The sequence below is a fragment of the Neophocaena asiaeorientalis genome, unplaced genomic scaffold, assembly GCF_003031525.2.
Source record: "Neophocaena asiaeorientalis asiaeorientalis breed wild unplaced genomic scaffold, Neophocaena_asiaeorientalis_V1.1 scaffold337, whole genome shotgun sequence".
Lineage (NCBI taxonomy): Eukaryota > Metazoa > Chordata > Mammalia > Artiodactyla > Phocoenidae > Neophocaena > Neophocaena asiaeorientalis.
In genome coordinates this window covers 550020-567317 of record NW_020175054.1, presented here as the reverse complement: position 1 = coordinate 567317, position 17298 = coordinate 550020, and the positions used below count along the sequence as shown (strand labels likewise).

General features: G+C 42.0%; 1 protein-coding gene across 4 annotated transcripts in view; it reads right to left on the bottom strand.

Moving 5' to 3' along the window:
• Window positions 1-17298, bottom strand: part of SFXN5 (sideroflexin 5) — a 119812-nt gene that overhangs the window by 60920 nt on the left and 41594 nt on the right. For 3 of the 4 annotated variants that reach the window (XM_024763999.1, XM_024763997.1, XM_024763998.1), the window contains one exon: window positions 16136-16161. The exons of the other annotated variant lie outside the window; for it this stretch is intronic. In XM_024763999.1, coding sequence (XP_024619767.1) covers window positions 16136-16161 — 26 coding nt within the window. The remainder of the gene's footprint in view (window positions 1-16135; window positions 16162-17298) is intronic. 4 annotated transcript variants of the gene reach the window in all.

Genomic DNA, 17298 nt, shown 5'->3' with positions numbered 1-17298 from the left:
CAAATTTACCTTTTGAGTGCTTGTGTGCAAAATAACATCTACCAAGTGCTGCTGTATATGGAAAAAATGTGCACAGCCATCCACATATTGACTTATTTATTATTCTTGTAGATAAAATGGCTCTTTGGCAAGAATTTCTGTAAGGAATGTGTAAACATTCAATTCTATGCAGTAAATCAAATTCTAGACATCCTTAGCAGCATTAGTAAATCATGTTTTAAACATTAAAATGTTTTAAAACAGCAAACACGCACACAGTTATATTTATTGGCCCATATCAGTTTGAATAAAATTACATAATGTAAATTAATTCCATAGTCCAATGAAGAATTACCTTATGATATTTTTCTCCCCAAAATAAGATCCCAACTTGATTTTTCTTTGCAATGACAGCTTAGAGTGCTGGAGTGAGAGTCAGGAGACCTTGGGTCTTAGCCTAGGCTCCATCCCTGTGTGATCTCCAGCAGAAGACATGCCCCTTTGGGGTTCTAGCTTTCTCCCCTATAGAGCGAACAGGTTGACCTTGGAGGTCCTGTCTCAGTTTAAATTCTATTCTCAGGTTCCAGGTAGTAGGTGTGAAGTCAATACAGATGGTCCCATCGTCTTTAAAGGGAATTTTCCCACCAGTCCTGCCAAGAAGTAACCTCAGGGGACCCAGGGCCTCATCCTAGCGCCCCAGTCAGGAGCCAGACCATAGAGAGGAAGCTGAGCCTAGAGAGGCCTAAATCTGGGAACAGACAACATGAGCCCGCGAGTGTGTGTGTGTGTGAATTTGTGTTTGTGCATTCGTATGCATGTGGATGTATGTATAAACATGCGCATGTCTGACTGCCTCACAAAGCCTGAGGATATAAAAGCTGTTTTCCACTGTTGGGAACTCAGCACATCGTTCCCCCTAATCCGTTGGTTTATATAAAACTGGTGTGTTATGAACTACATTGTATTCTCCCCCTCAATCCCCTTTGCACCCCCTGAACTGTGCTTGGCTCACCAGGACCGTCATAAGATGTGGCCCATGGGACTCGTATTTACCCTTCAGCTGTTGTCCAGGACACTCACTGCTCATTACGTTGGACCCCATTATGAATCCATGTGGAGGAAATTTTTCTGATCTCAGGATCAGAAATTTATACTTCTGAACATCTGGTTTGCATCTGTCTTGCAAACACTGGGCATTCAACTGTGTCCCTCTTTGCACTGACTGTCAAGGCGCCCAGGCCAGGTCATCTTACTTGTTTTTTCTTGTGGCATGCATTTTTTTATGTGATATCAAGTTTTTTTCAGAACAAACCATAGCCCTAAACTAAACCAAACTAATACCCAGGCTATGCAATACACACACACACAAAGTGTAACCAGTGAGTTTTTCACCATACTGGCCAACCTGACCAGCCTCCTGTCCCTAACTTCTGCCCAAACACGGGCCTGATGTCCATGCTGGGCACCTCTGACTCTGCATGCTTTCTTAAAGAGATGAATTGATTGATTGATTTTGCTAAGCACTTCTCCTTATGTCATTTGCCATGATCCTTATTATAACTCCAGGGCTGATTCACTTTGTTATAAAGCAGAAACTAACACACCATTGTAAAGCAATTATACTCCAATAAAGATGTTAAAAAAGAAAGAAATGATAATGCCCTAAAAGAAATAAAAAATAACTCTGGAGCTCAGACAAAATAGAGATTACTTTCTATATTTTGCAAATGGGGCAACAGAGACTTAGAGAAATTCAGTGATCTGCCCAAGGCTTTAAAGCAAGCTAGAGAAAGAGTCAGGTCTCCTGATTCCTGGCTTGGGGACCCCAACTCTCTGATTTTAGGGGCTCCTTCTCCAGATCACCCGCCTGAATACAAAAGAAAAGTCACATTCTATGCCCCTTTTTGAGCATCTTCTATGCACTGAGTCCCATACCGCTCCCAGTGGAGATTACCAGAAGAGAGGAATATATAGCACCTAACCACAATAAACACAAGGACCAAACAGGAAAATATATGAGAATGTCCTTTATAACTCCTGGGCATGAAAATGACAAGATGGTTTAAACAGGTATCTGGATGTGTGTCAAACTGATAAATTCTAACATCCAAGCAGGAGTTCAGGAAGGGAGAGGTCTGGCTATCTGCCAAAGGGGGTGACAGGATGGAGCTGAGGTGTGCATGTGTGTGTTCATGCGAGTAGGAACAGCTGAGAGGCTGGCTTCATTGAAGGAGGATGTTCAGGAAATCAGCAGACGGGAGTCCAGGGAGGGTGAGGTGAGAAGGCAGTGGACCACCATGCCACATTGGCCAAACGGGGTCCCAGGGAGCCATCTGAGGCTGAGGCAAGAGGAACAGGGATCCTGCCTTCCAGGTCCTACAGTCAGGCTGGTGGGGCCACGAGCACGCAGGTGCCAGCCCCATTCCCTATTAGGCAACACGCAGCACCATCTGCACAATCCCAGGAGCAAGAGCAGATATTTTATAATTTCCTTTTTTCTTTTTAAGTCTAAATTAAAAATAAATGTTCCTTCAGTTCTCAGATGTATATCTCTGGTGCAACCTGCCCACATTCCCTCATGCTGCCCTTTCCAGAACATGGCAGGGGAAAGGAGGAAAGAGATGAATAGAGAGAGGGAGCCAGTCCGCCGGCTTCAATGCCAGTGGATTGCACCTCTTCCAAGGAGACACTTCAGGCGTGGCCGCGTGGCGGGTGGAGAGAGCCCAGAAAGCGGCTGGGACCAGGGAACGTAGAAGGAGAGCCAACAGCCAGAATTCCCAGCCCAGCCTGCACCCTATCTTGCTGCAGGACCTCGGCCAAATCGCACATCCTATCTTTGCTCCCATTTATAGTTCATAACACGATTGGGGTCCCCTCCACAGCTCCCACCCCCGGCAGCTGTCCTCTCCGCACATCTGTCTGCCTTTGATTCCCCTTCCCCTTGGGTGGCCGGCCATGGGCCCTGATGATCAACGCTCAGGCTCTGGTGGTGGGAGGAGCTGGACTCAAGTCCTGGTTCTAGTATTTACCAGCTGTGTGACCACACACAAGTTACTTGAGTTCTTTGTGCCTCTGTTTCTTCATCTGTTAAATGGGGACAATCCTGGTACCTCTCTGGATGATCAAGAGAGGAAGTAAGGCGTGGAAAGAATTTGGCACAGTGTCTGGCACACACCACGTGCTCACTAGGTGTTAAATGTTAGTAGCGTTCCTTTCCTTCTACCTCATTCTTTTCTAGCCTTTGCTGGCCTCTCATTTCTCTGAACTCCACAGTCTACATTCACAATTGAGCATCATTTAGCCCCAATCTTGTCTTTGAACACAAGGCTTATCCCATAAAGGATAGTAAGTTCCTGATGGTAGAATTAGGGCTTTTCTCTCTGATATCCCCCAAAGCACTCAGCACAAAGCTGGGCCCACACCACACACTGGTAGAACATTGCTAATTCATTATTAAGAACATTCATTCATTCTCGGCTAGGGAAAAGATCCATGATGGATTGTGACAATGACCACCATCACCCATCTCTTCCTTAGTCCTTTTATTAAAGTCTGATTGCATGAGGCTATTGGCCTTTGGAGAGGGGGGCAGATTGAGTTTTGGTCCCAATTCTTCACTCCTCCCTGCACCCATATCCATGCCAGGGGAGGAATTTGTTTCCATGCTCTTGGTGTTGCTTGGCCATATAACTTGCTTTGGCCATTGGCATGTGGGAGGAAGTGGCAGTGTGCCAGTTCTAAGACCAGGCCTCAGAGGCCTCATATGTTTCTGCTGGCCCTCTGTGCTCCTAACATTGCCAAGAGGAGACATGCCCTGACTAGTGCCCTAATCCGAGGATAAGATGTGAGGAGCAGAGTCCAGCCTGGGTGAGCTGACTCCCAGGTGACCCCAGACCTGCGGTGAGAAGCAAAACTGCCTCGGTCAAGCCCAGTCTAGATCAGCCAAACCCTGGGTAATTGCGGATCCCCAAGAATGAACGCTTATGGCTGCCACTGAAATTTTGTGGATATTTGTTACACAGCACTATAGTAGCAAGAGGTGATCGATACAGGGATTACTACATATGAAGAGTGAATATGCTATCCTCCCTGAGAAAAATTCTTTACCATTACTAACGCACCTTGAATTATATCTTCCCTAGTGATACTGGTTCTTGAGCAGCCTAGCTTATCTACCCACTCCACCTGGTGACCATTGGCCTAACTCTGCGGCCTCCCTGGCTAGTCCAGGAAGAAGGGAAGTTTGTGTTTGAGCCTCGTCTCAGGACAGAATCAGGAATGGGGCCAATTGCACCCATATGGCAACTGGCTCACAAGAAAAATCACATCTTCACTTCAGGCCTCCGCGGTCAGAGTGTTCTAACCTCTGCAGAGAGATGAGGTCTCAGCGTGAGAGAGAGGCACCACCAAATATCTCAATCTGCTTGGCCAGAAGTGGGACACGAACAGTTGAAGACAAGGACAAGGAAGCAAGGCCGCTGGTCACAATTCTGTGCACTGTGATATTGGGACTCAGAACTGAGCAACCCCCTACCCCATAAGAAAGTGACTTAAGCGATAAGAAGAAGAAAACTTTTTAAAAGTATTAAAAAAATCCAGAGGGGAAACAGGGTGTGTGCCAAAACAACTGGGTGGTGAAACTTAAGTCAGGGGAAGACCACAGGGCACGGAATCGCCTTGCTTGGCAAGATAACGGCAGAAATAACTGGTCCTCCCACCCTCTACCCCATCTCCATTTGGCTAATCCCTCCTCATCCTCCAGGTTTCAGCTTAGTTGTCACTTCCTCCAGGAAGCCTTCCCTGGCCCTCAGCATGATGTTAGATTATATGCTCTCTCAGCACCCTGCCTGCCTTCTTTGCAGTATTCATCTCAGTAGTAAATATCTGTTTAAATTCTATCTTCCTTGAGAGCTTCCAGAAGCTTCAGAGGGGTGAGACCATATGACATTCACTTCTCAAATACCTGGGAGTCCTCGTTGGCAAAGCAGTAGTCCTTTGGCATCATACCCTTTTCCTCCACACTGACTCACTCAATTCTAAACGTTCCTCTTACTTTTCAAAAGACCTTCCATGGGCCCCAGTACTCAACAATTTGCCTGTTTTTTCCTTCTACTTTGTCTCCACCTTCTGATTTATATAGCTAATGATCTGAAAAGTAACACTTCGGTGCATTAGGGGTGCTGCTATTTAAAGGATCCCAACCGGTTAAAGAAAATATCTTTTGTCAAATGAATGTTTGTCCCTGACTGGTCAATTCCAGCTTAATGAGCAACAACTCTTGGATGGCATAAATTAAGCCAAAATGACTGGTATCCAAGTCTGGGACGAGGAGGGTTGGAAGGTGTCAGAAAGGCCCTGGGACTCAGCCAAATCCTCACATAAGTGAACCCTCCATGGTCCACCCTTCCTCCCCGCAGAGATGACTTGAGTTACACCAGCACTTCTGGAGAAATGGGGTTTCTAAGTCCACACAATCATCTGCAGTGTTAAAATGAGAGGGTTCAGAGTAGAGTCCAAGCTCCAAACGTCCCAAGACAGAAATCTGGTTTGGACATAACCCAAGGCCTCTGGACTCACTGACAGGATGCTCCTGGTCTGCCCTCCTCAGTCTCCCAGCTGGATAGCGGGGTTCTGGCCTTAAGTTCTGAGACTTCCAGAATGACAGGGGGAGGGGAGAGGAGGACAGCAGCATCAGGGAGCTCAGGGCTGAGAGGGGAGGCACGATGTCACCTGGGAGAACCTCAGGCCCACAAGAGAAACCCAGCGCCCTGCCCTGAGACATTATGGGAGCCAAGGGTAAAGGCTGGCAGCTGGGGAAATGCAGAGAGGACGGGATGGGGGCCAGGACCCTGGCCCTGCCTCTCCCCAGCCACACATGCCCGGAAAGGACAGGGCTGCACACCTCTCAGTGGAAACATGGAAATTGAGATGCCAATTATAAGAAGTGACCATGGTTGGTGGGGTTCTTCTGGGAAGGTACCTGAAAAAGGGGAGCCATGAACTGCACCAGCCTTGGGAACAGCCTTGGTGGTGCACTGGCTTAGCCGCCATGCTTATGTATAAATTGGGATCTCTTTGCCACACATCAAAGGGGGAAAAGTTTCCATCTTCAAATGTTAAGCTTAAAATAAGACACTACATGGGTGCCAGTAGATCTGTGAAATCTGCTGACTAAACTGGCACCAGCTTCTGGGAAAAAACCAGCTCGTTTCTCCTGAGCTCTGGGAGTGAGCAGGGTAGGGGCGGGGTTACTCTCAGGCAAGGTGACAACAGCGTGGGGGTTCAAGTCAGGGATGCTCACCTGGGCAGGAGGCAGTTTAGATGTTGCTTCCAGAAGCATCTTAGTCGAGGCACCTGCCAGCCTTACTTACTCCTTCCCTTTATCACTCAGGGACCCAGTTCTAGCACATTCGCTGGCACCCCATTTCTATTTTGGTAAGCATTTTAGTGGTTTCTGCATGTGTATATTTCTTACCCATTCTATCACGGCAGGGGCTTCCCTAAGGCATGGACTGGAACCTTCACTTGCCTTCAGACCAGGCGTTTGCTGAGATGTTCAGTGCTACCAGGTGACAGCAGGGTCTTAGGGGAGCTGATGTGGCTGGTGGGAGCCAGGCCTCGGGTGGAAGTGCCGGGACAGCCACAGTGCTCCCTCCTTACTGGGCGAGGCAGTGGCCCCGGGAGGGAGTGGAACCAACGAGTCCTCACATTGCTCATCCACGTCAAAGTGCCTGGATGGAAGGCTACAGGTTCTCCACGACCAGTGGCTCCTCTTGGGACCTGGCCTCTGGCCCAGCTGTTCTGAATCCCAGAATACAACTAATCAGGGCTAGGAAGTGAGGCTAGGTAAGCCTGTCATTTTGGCCCTGGCTGCCACTGAGGCCATCCCAGGTCATGCTGCCCATTCGCCTCAGTCAAGTGTTCATACAGGATCTCAGATTCCAGGGATTCCTATTCTCACATCCTACACATTTATCCACAGAGGGATGTTTGCTCCAGGCTGGAAGAGGACTGGTCCTGATAGGACATTCACAGCGTCTACTTCAGCAGTAAAGCCCTGAACAACATGGGAGTGGATCAGCACCCAAGTTCCCATGATGCCTAGAAGGCCATAGTGACCCTGAAGTGATTGATTGGTCTTACGAAGAGGAGAGAGCGGAAAAATATGGGGTGTCCTCAATAACACCTGTGAACTAGACACAGTGCTGGCATCCCTTGGGTTAGCTAGTTTATCACAGTTGATGGCAGCCATTGATTTTGAAAGGGTCCAGTTGGCCTCTTATGAGGAATAAGCCCCAAACTCAACTTCTCTGGCTTGGGAGAGATGATACTGCCGAAAGATATATCTTTTTATTTTTAAGCATTGATGGAATATTTATTAAAATTACTATGGCAGATTCTTGTTTGCCTACTTATAGCTATTCTTCACTTTTTTCTCACTAACAGAATCCCTATAATTAGGGATTGACTATATATCCAGCTAAGTTCTACATGGAATATAAACAGAACTGTTCTGTGACGCTTTGAAGAAGACTACTTGAAGGGAAATGACTCAGCTAGGAGGTACATCCTTTTACATCTCCCTTCTTTCTCCTCCCTGGGATGTGGCTGTGATGACTGGAACTTCAGCAGCCATTCTGGGCTATGAGGTGACTGACACTAGAAGGCAGCACTGAGAATGCTGTAGAAAAATGGAAGCCTGGATTCCTGATGACTGTGGGGATCTGCCTACCTCCAAAATTCTTTGGTATGAGAGAGAAATAAATTATTTTCTTAAAGTTACTGTTATTTTGAACTTTTTGTTATATAGAAGTGGTCCTACTCCTAACTGATATAATCATATACTATGCTACAAAGAAAACCATAATAAATCTCAAATGGCAAAATTGTAGTGGTCACTCTCTCTGAAAATGAGATAAACTAGAAAATAATAACAAAAGAATATATCCTTTTAAAACCCAGTCATTTGGAATTTAAAATGCATTCTTCTGACTATCTAACAGACTAAAGAAGACTCAAAGCTATAATTTCAAACTTATTTAGAAAATAAAAACATAGATCACTATATATGAAAACCAAGTATTCGATATACTCAGAAGCAAATTCAGAGCCCTAAACAGCTTCATTAGAAGGAAAGAATGAGAATAAATAAGAATAAATTCAAGGCAAAAGATTAAAAAACCAGTCACAAACAAATCAAAGAGGAAAAGTGGATATTATAAAAACAAGAGAAAACATGAATAAATTAGAAAATGAAAACAGAAGAATTGATGGATACATCTAACAGCTGATTCCCAGACACAACTCTCACAAATCTAGTTATTTTAATAAAGGAGATGGAGGTGAGAAGTGGGGACAAGACTCAAAACTCAGTCCAAGGAAAGATCATTATATTTTAAAAATCAATATTTAAAACTTTTCTACAACAAAGACACCAGAGAGTAAAGGAAGAACAGCTGGGAGAGAGATTTGTAATATATATAATTCAAAGGATTAATATCCAAAATATATAAGCAATGCTTACAAATCAATTAGGAAAATACAGCAAATGGAAGAATGGACAAAGGATGTTAACAGCTAATTCACGGAAGAGGAAATGTAAATAGCCAATAAATATATGAAAAGAAGTGAGATCTTTTTGGTGTTCAGGGAAATGTGCATTGCCTTTTACACAGCAAACTCAGTTTCTGGAATGGGCCCTCAAGAAATCATCATACTTGTGCAAAAAGAACTTTATAAGGATTTTTCACAGCACTGTTATTTCTAATAGCAAATAATCAGAAACAATCTAAATCCATCACTATGGGAGAGAATGCTACTCAGCAGGAAAATGGAGGAAGGGAGGAAGGAAGGAAGGAAGGAAGGAAGGAAGGGAGGGGATCCTTATGTAGGCAAACTGCTAAGTGTAATTAAGCTATTTGTAGATAAATAAGTGTATTTTTACTTATAAAACATATCTATCTAAAAACAAATTTTTAGTGATGATTCATATCTTTGCAAATGCCTAGAAAAAAGCCTGAAAGTTCACACCAGACTTCTCACAGAGGTTACTTCTGGGAATAGATTTGGAGTTGAGGGTCGTCAGAGGAACTTTACTTTTTTTTTTTTTGCATTGTTTGAATTCTGAGCTGAGAGAACATATTCATGTATTACTTGTATAACTTTAAAAATATTCTTGGTGATATTTTTGAATTCCAAAGAACATATTCATGTATTACTTGTATAATTTTATAAAATACATGGAGAAGGTTTTTTTTAATCCTAAGGATATTTCTGCACTCCAAAGATAAAGAGAAAAAATACCAAAAGCTCCCAAAGGGAGTGGGGGAGGTTTACCAATAAAGAAAATGAGAATCAGGCCAACTATTGTTCATGTATAAGAGGGAAAAAACGTCATTTCAGATATGGAAGGACTCAGAAAGTATTGCCCACACACTCAACATTACTCAAAGAAGTACTCTAACAAAACATAGAGAACACACACACACACACACACACACACACGAAAAACCTAAAAAATTGAGACGTTTAATATAGGTGTTAAGCAAGGATTCAAAAAACTGGTGAGATTCCAGATTATTTCCAAAATCTTGACAGGTGTGTACGGGTGAAATGGTAGAGTAGAGAGTAGGGTAAAACTAAAAGTCTCTTCCTTTATGGGTAGGGTTGGGGAGGTCCTATTTACTATTCAATTATTGATATTGATAAGGTAGATACAGCTAAATCTCTCCATAAAATATTATAGGAGGGGCTTCCCTGGTGGCGCAGTGGTTGAGAGTCTGCCTGCCGATGCAGGGGACACGGGTTCGTGCCCCGATCCAGGAAGCTCCCACATGCCGCGGAGCGGCTAGGCCCGTGAGCCATGGCCGCTGAGCCTGCGTGTCCGGAGCCTGTGCTCCGCAACGGGAGAGGCCACAGCAGTGAGAGGCCTGCGTACCGCAAAAAAAAAAAAAAAAATTATAGGAGAATGGTAATTAGAGAGGATTAGGATGCTCCCCTTCCAAACCACTTAAGAAATCAAAAGGACCAATGAAAATTACCACTCTAGTACAAATCAGGAAAATAAATGGAAACAATAACAAACTTGATAAGCAAACCAACAAACAAGCTACTTGGTGGCTGGAATAAGTGCTCACAATAACCAGTGGCAGAATAAATATGAATGAGTTCCATTAATTATTAAAGTTAAAGACAGAGTTTCTCAAACTGGGTAAAAAAAAAGTAGAATGCTGCTCAATTTTGTCTAAGAGCGACATATACACAGAAATTAAATATCACTCTGATATAAATGTGTAGGCAATAATTTACAAGGCAACTAAAATGGGAATAGAAATATTAATATGAGATGAAGTAGAATTCAAGACAATATTCTATGAAACAGGGATATTTCGTGTGTGTGTGTGTGCGTGTGTGTGTGTGTGTGCGTGTGAAAGAAAGAAAGTGAGAGAGGTGGGAAGGTGGAGATTATAACATCAAGAAAATAAAAATGTCATGAACACACAAAACCCCACTGCACTGAAATATATACAGCAAAAACTATAAGAAATGCAAGGAAATTAAACGCACACAATTACAGTGGGGAAAACATAATACTTTCTCAGAATATTTCAGAACAATGTAGAAGTTTCAGGGAAACTACAAAAGGATAGTGATGAGAATGATATTCCCTATACATGTTGATATATATTTAAAATATATGTATAAAATGAAACATTGCAAGCATACAAAGAAGTCTAGAGGATACTACAATGAATATCCACATACTGCCAAATCTTATCATTTTGTCAAATTTTTGTGAAAATTTTATCTTTTTAAATGATGAAACATAACAGATACAAATGAAGCACCTCCTGCTCTGCTAGATTCCATTGCCTTCTCTCTCTCTCCAGAGGTAAGTAGTATCATGAATCTGTTGCTAACTGTTCCCATGAATGTTTTTATGGATCCTTGAAAAATATACCCATAAATATATATATATATAATATTGCTTTGCATATTAAAACATTATATAAATGACATCAGACAGTATTATTACTCTGCTACTGTTTTTTCATTCATCATTGTTTTTGAGATTTATCAATATTGATAAATGTAGCCCTGTCCTTTATTTTCTTTCCTGTGTTAAGTATTCCATTGCATGACCAAATCATGAATATTTATCCATTCTCTTGATGGACATTTCAGTGGTTTCCTTTCTTTTTGCTATTATAAACAGTGCTGCAAATATTTTCTTTTCATATTTAATGTGTTTTGTGTATGAGGTGAAATCTAATTTTATTTCTTTTTCACATAGGTAGCACCATTTGTTAGATGGTCCAGTCCATCCTTCTTCTCCACTGATTTGTCAAATATCAAACTTCCATATGGGTATGGGCATGTTTCCAGACTTTCTATTCTGTTGCAATGATCTATTTGCTTATCTCCAAACCAAAACCAAACTGTCTTATACAACTTAGTACGGTGACTCTCCTCTTACCACCTCATTCTTTTTTTTTTTTTTGGCTGCGTTGGGTTTCCGTTGCAGTGCACGGGCTTCTCATTTTGGTGGCTTCTCTTGTTGCGGAGCACAGGCTGGAGGCGCGCGGGCTTCAGTAGCTGCGGGGCGTGGGCTCAGTAGTTGTGGCATGCGGGCTTCATAGCGCAGGCTCAGTAGTTGTGGCACACGGGCTTAGTTGCTCCGTGGCATGTGGGATCTTCCCGGAGCAGGGATCGAACCCACTTCCCCTGCATTGGCAGGCGGATTCTTAATCACTGTGCCACCAGGGAAGTCCCACCACCTCATTCTTGAAAATTGTCTTGGCTGTTCTTGGCCCTTAGCTTGTTCATATAATTTTTAGTATCAACTTGTCAAGTTCCATGAAAAATCCTGATGAGATTTTGATTGGAATTTTATTGAATATAATTAAATATAATTTGAAGAAAATGGGTATCTTCATGATAACGAATATTCCCACCCAAGGTGATATATTTCTCCATTTATTTAGATCTCCAATGTCCTTCAATAAAGTTTTATAAGTTTTTCCATAAAGATCTTGCACATCCTTTCTTGAATTTATTTTTGGTAACTTATCATTCTAAGTGCTATTATAAATGCTTTCTTTTTAAAAAAAATATCATGTTCTAGATGTTTGTTATAGGTTTATAGGCATACAGCAATTATTTTGTATACTTGTCTTACATCCAGAAATCTTATAAAATAGTAGTTCCAATAGTTTGCCTATTCTCATGAAAAATTTTGTTTCTTCCTTTCCAATCCTAATACTGGTCATTTATTTTGTCATGTCTTATTGTACTTGTTAGTCTCCTAGGAAAATGCTGGATGGAAGCATTACTATCAGGCATTCTTACCCTGTCCCAGACATTAAGATTTTACATTTATCTGATTCATCTTTAAGAATGCTTCTTGCTATGGGGTTGGGTTTTTTTTTTTTTTTTTTCTGACAGATACTGTATTAAGTTAATGAAGCTCCCTTTTAGACCTAACCTTCTCTTTTAAAAAAAATTATAAATGGAGTTATGTTTTATCAAATGATTTTTCTGTATCTACTGAGATCATCATGTTTCTCCTTCAATGTGTTAATGTGATGAACTATATTAATACATTCTCTATTACCATTCTTGGTAAATCTTTTTTTTTTTTTTTTTTTGCGGTACGCGGGCCTCTCACTGTTGTGGCTTCTTCCGTTGCAGAGCACAGGCTCCGGACGCGCAGGCTCAGCGGCCATGGCTCACGGGCCCAGCCGCTCCGCGGCACGTGGGATCTTCCCGGACTGGGGCACGAACCCGCGTCCCCTGCATCGGCAGGTGGACTCTCAACCACTGTGCCACCAGGGAAGCCCCTTGGTAAATCTTTTTTGATATATTTTAATACAGTGCTGGATTCAACTTGCTATTATTTCATTTAGACTATGTATAATTTCGTAAGTGATATTGGCCTATAATTTTTCTTTCTCATACTAACTTCTTTGGTATTGGTCTCAAAGTGCCTCATAAATGAATTGGGGAATATTTCCTCTTTTTTATTCTCTTTAAAGAGTTTTGTAAAGATTGAGTTTGGCTATTCCTTTGAGTGTAGTCACCTGAAAGATCATGGGAGCCTAGTGGTAATTTTTGATTTGTTTGTTACTTCTTTGGTGCATATATTTTAAGCAACTGATCTAATTTCTTTCTATTTACAGGTCTTTTCAAATTCTATATTTCCTCTTGCTAGGCAGTTTTTGGTAACCTGTACTTTCTCAGAAATGTATCCATATTTTCCTAAGTCTTCAAATTTCCTGCCCCAGATTGTTCAATGCATTTTGATCTTTTAAACTTCTATTATATCTGTAATTATTATACTTTTTAGTCCTAGCATTTTTTATTTGTATCTTCTCTCTTTTTTCTTGCCCAGTATTGCCAGAAATGTCTATTTAATTAGTCCTTACATAGAAGCTAGGAAGTTACCCTCAAGATATATCTCCAACAATATCAAAATACATGCACAAGACTATCTATTCTTGCATTATTCATATTGGCAAAATAATGGAAATAGTCTAAATGTCCATATGTAGGAAAATAGTTGAATAAATTATGGTACTTCCATGTAGTATATTACTACGCAGCTATTTAAAAAAAAAAAGAATGAGGAAGATCGCTATAAACGGATACATTGTGATTTCCAGGATATGTCATTAAGCAAAAAAAGACATTGCACAAAAGGGTTATATAATATGGTACCTTTTATAGAAAAAAGAAAGGGAAATGTATTTGTATTTGCTTATTTTTACAAAAAGAAATAGGAAGGATAAAATATTTACTTAGAGAGGATGGGTGGGAAGGAGGTAGAAGGGATAGAGAGGGAAATGGGACTTTTATTATGCCTTTTTTACATAGCTTTTGACTTTTGAACTATGTTGACATTTTATGTAGTTCCCAAAATAAATCAGTAAGAATGGGGAAACATCTGAAATTCAGTGGCAACAGAAATGAATAAACCTAACTGTATATCATATAAATAACATATACACACAGAAGAAAATAATTAATTCAAATAACTTTTGTTTAATTCAAATAACTTTTGAACACAATTCTCTGACTATATACTGTCAGTAGGATCTATTCAACAGACAAAAAGAACTTCAAAGAAATCTCAAGCTTTACTTAATACATTTGGCGGGGGCAGGGATTAATACATGTTTGAGTGGCATTAATGTAGCAATTCTGAAGTTCTTTTATTTGTATATATAAGATTTAGTAACTGAATAAATACATTGTTGTTGTATTCTCATTCAGGGAGAAGGAAGACGTAGATATGGACTGGAAAGAGGGGAAGAACTCTGAGATGTTGGATTGGAATTAGAGGTATTAGTATGTAGTCATGATTTTTAAAAAGTTGTATGTCCTAGCTCTGTCTGCTAAGAGGGCCTAGAAACAATGACACACCAGTAACAATGAGCACACCTAACTATCCAGATTTTGGTTCCTAAATACCATTCCCCTCTAAAAGGAACCAGGGCTCTTTGGAGAAATGGGGCAGAGAAACTACAAGATGAGTTTGGAATATCCATACATTGTGCCAGAAAGTATTGACGTACATACTCATAACATAAAAAAGACATGTCAAATGGACACTGAAATTGCTTTAAAGGGTTTCTATTGGTCAAATTTGGCACAATTTGTATATAAAAATGAACAATGAAAAAAGTAAATTACTATCCACTGAATACAAAAAGTATACAAGACCATACTGATAGTTTTAAAAAACAAGAAAATGGGAGGCAGAAGGGAAGACCCTTATTTACAGGAGGCTGCCAATTAATAAACATGAATGAATGATATTTATGAAATATATAGGAAACTTTCAGACTAGGTAAATATCCTGTTCCCAATCAGTTTTTCACTTAGTGGTTTTAACATCTGTTGGTCATTCTTGTCTGTTTCCTGCTTTAGGCTAAGATGAAAAAAAGTTACTATAAACATTTATATATAGATATTTGTGTGGACATATGTATTCACTTCTCTTGAAGTAAATACCTAAATGTAGGATTGCTGGCTCACATTGTAGTGTATGTTTATAAGAAACTGCAATACCATTTTCCGCATACACCTGCCCTGATCCCAATCCCAGTTCTAGGATCACATCCCACATTTAGTTGTTATCTCTTTAGCCTCCTCGGTACAATGCAAGAGAAATGAGGATGTGTGTAGGTGTGTGTGTGTGTGTGTGTGTGTGTGTGTGTGTGTGTGCATGTGTGTGTATCTCTATATATATCCTCTAAAAGACTTGTACAATCATATTCAAAGCATGTTGTTGTAAACTCCAAACTGGCAACAACCCAAATGTCTACCAACAGTAGGATGAATAAAGAAATTTCTATATAATTATAGCAGTGGAATATTATACAGCCATGAAAAAGAACAAGGTAATACTATATTTAACAGTAAGTCTCATAAACAATTGGGTGAAAGAAGCCAAGTCCCCAAAAAGTACATTTATGTAAGTGATTCCATTTATATAAAGTTCAATAACAGGCAAAATGAGAATATAATGAAGGAAGGAGTCAGAAAAGTGGTTCCCTGTGAGGTTAGTGACTGAGAGGGGTACATAAGAGGTATCTGAGACGCTGGTAATGCACTATATCTTTATCTAAGTGATATTTACTTAGATGAGCTCACTTTGTGAAAACTTATCAAGCTGTACATTTATGACAAATGCACCCTTTCTGTACATTTGTTTTACTCCAGTATAAAAAGATTAACAGTAAGCTTAATCCTGATTTCAAAACAGAACAAAAATAATGCTGAATTTTCCAGTTTTCAGAAGGCACCCTTACTTTCCGACTTCCCAAGCTTTCTGGGAAAACTTCCCTGTAATCAAACCAGCATGTCCTAATTAACGACAATACTTGAAATGGGAAATATACAGGGATGCAGGCACTTTGAGGCCCTGTTGGGTGTACATTGGCACACGTTCTATGGAAAGAGGTCTGACAATACACATCAAGAGAATTAAAAAAAAAAAAAAAAGAATTAAAAAGAAATATATGATATTTTCTCCAGTGAGTCCCCTCCAGGAATTTATCCTAAATCAACAACTCAAATATTTATGAACAGCGATGTAAAGTTATACATTAAAAAATTTTTTTAGAAAAGAAAACCCTTTGAAGGTAATACTTACAATTGGCGTCCCAAAAGGAATGTAACCTGTGAGAGGACAGAGAGAAGAGTCGGGTTTTATAATCCCACCTGACTCTGCCCCACCTGCCTTTCAACTGGGAGGCCAGAGAGACTTCTGGCCTCGGCCTTGGCAGTGGCCCCAGGGAGAGGGCTCAGGTCAGTTAAGCGGGAGGCACCTCTAGCCCCAGACCTTTTCCCAGCCCAGCCCTCCCCAAGACAGAGGGCTCCCCTGTGTCCCCCCAACCTCCTTGTCTCTGTTCCCCTCAGCCCTCACTCGCCCCCAAAGCCAGGGGCCCATTCCTGAAGGAGGCGCCCGCGGCCGGGGCGCCACCACTCTGCACTTGGTGGTCCTCCCACGATTTCCTCCAGGAGCCACGAAGCCCCGCCAACCCCACCACAATGTCTCTGGAGGCCCTGGGACATCCTCCTCCTTCCCTCAGCCTGTCTTTCTAAAACACACCCTTACTTTCCCAGCTTCATGACTATTTCTGGAAAGGGCATTCTCTACCCACCTGAGATGTGTGCCTCTAAGTGCCAGAGCTCTTTGAATCTCTAGGGCCCTGGCTGGACATCTCAGCAGAGCAGGAAAGGGCTGGCATGAAGTGCAGTTGGGCCCTGGCCGTCTCCCCACGGCTCAGGGCCCCCAGACTATGGCAAGGCCCCCTCCCCCAGCTTCACTGCTGTAGGTGGGCATCCTCCTGTCCCAGCCACTAACTTACAGCAGCCAGTCAGCTGGTGGCCCAGCAGCAGGGAACCACAATTGCACGGGTTACGTCTAGAGCAAAGGTTGGTATCCTGCGTGTGCATATTTGTACACATGAGCCGCCACTCTCCTACCTGCACCCCTCCAGGGAGAGGCCCAAAGACTGATCAGAGAATCGCAGAATAAGCCAGTCTCGGGGGGAGAGCATGCTATGGCCCCACGTAGGCACTGGGGAGGACCTGCAGCCGCAGCTACGAGAGCCTTCACCGACTTGGAGTTCCTTACGGCAAAGCAAGGGTCACCGGACACTAACTGCCCGTTTGCACAATGACATCATGTGCTTGTCTGTTCTCTCAGCCCCATGAGTTCAGGCTCTCTGAGGGGGGGGGGACCCTGACTAACCTCCCGGACTGAGAACACCCACTGGTAGGGACCCTTCCTCCAGCCGCCTGAGGGCTTCC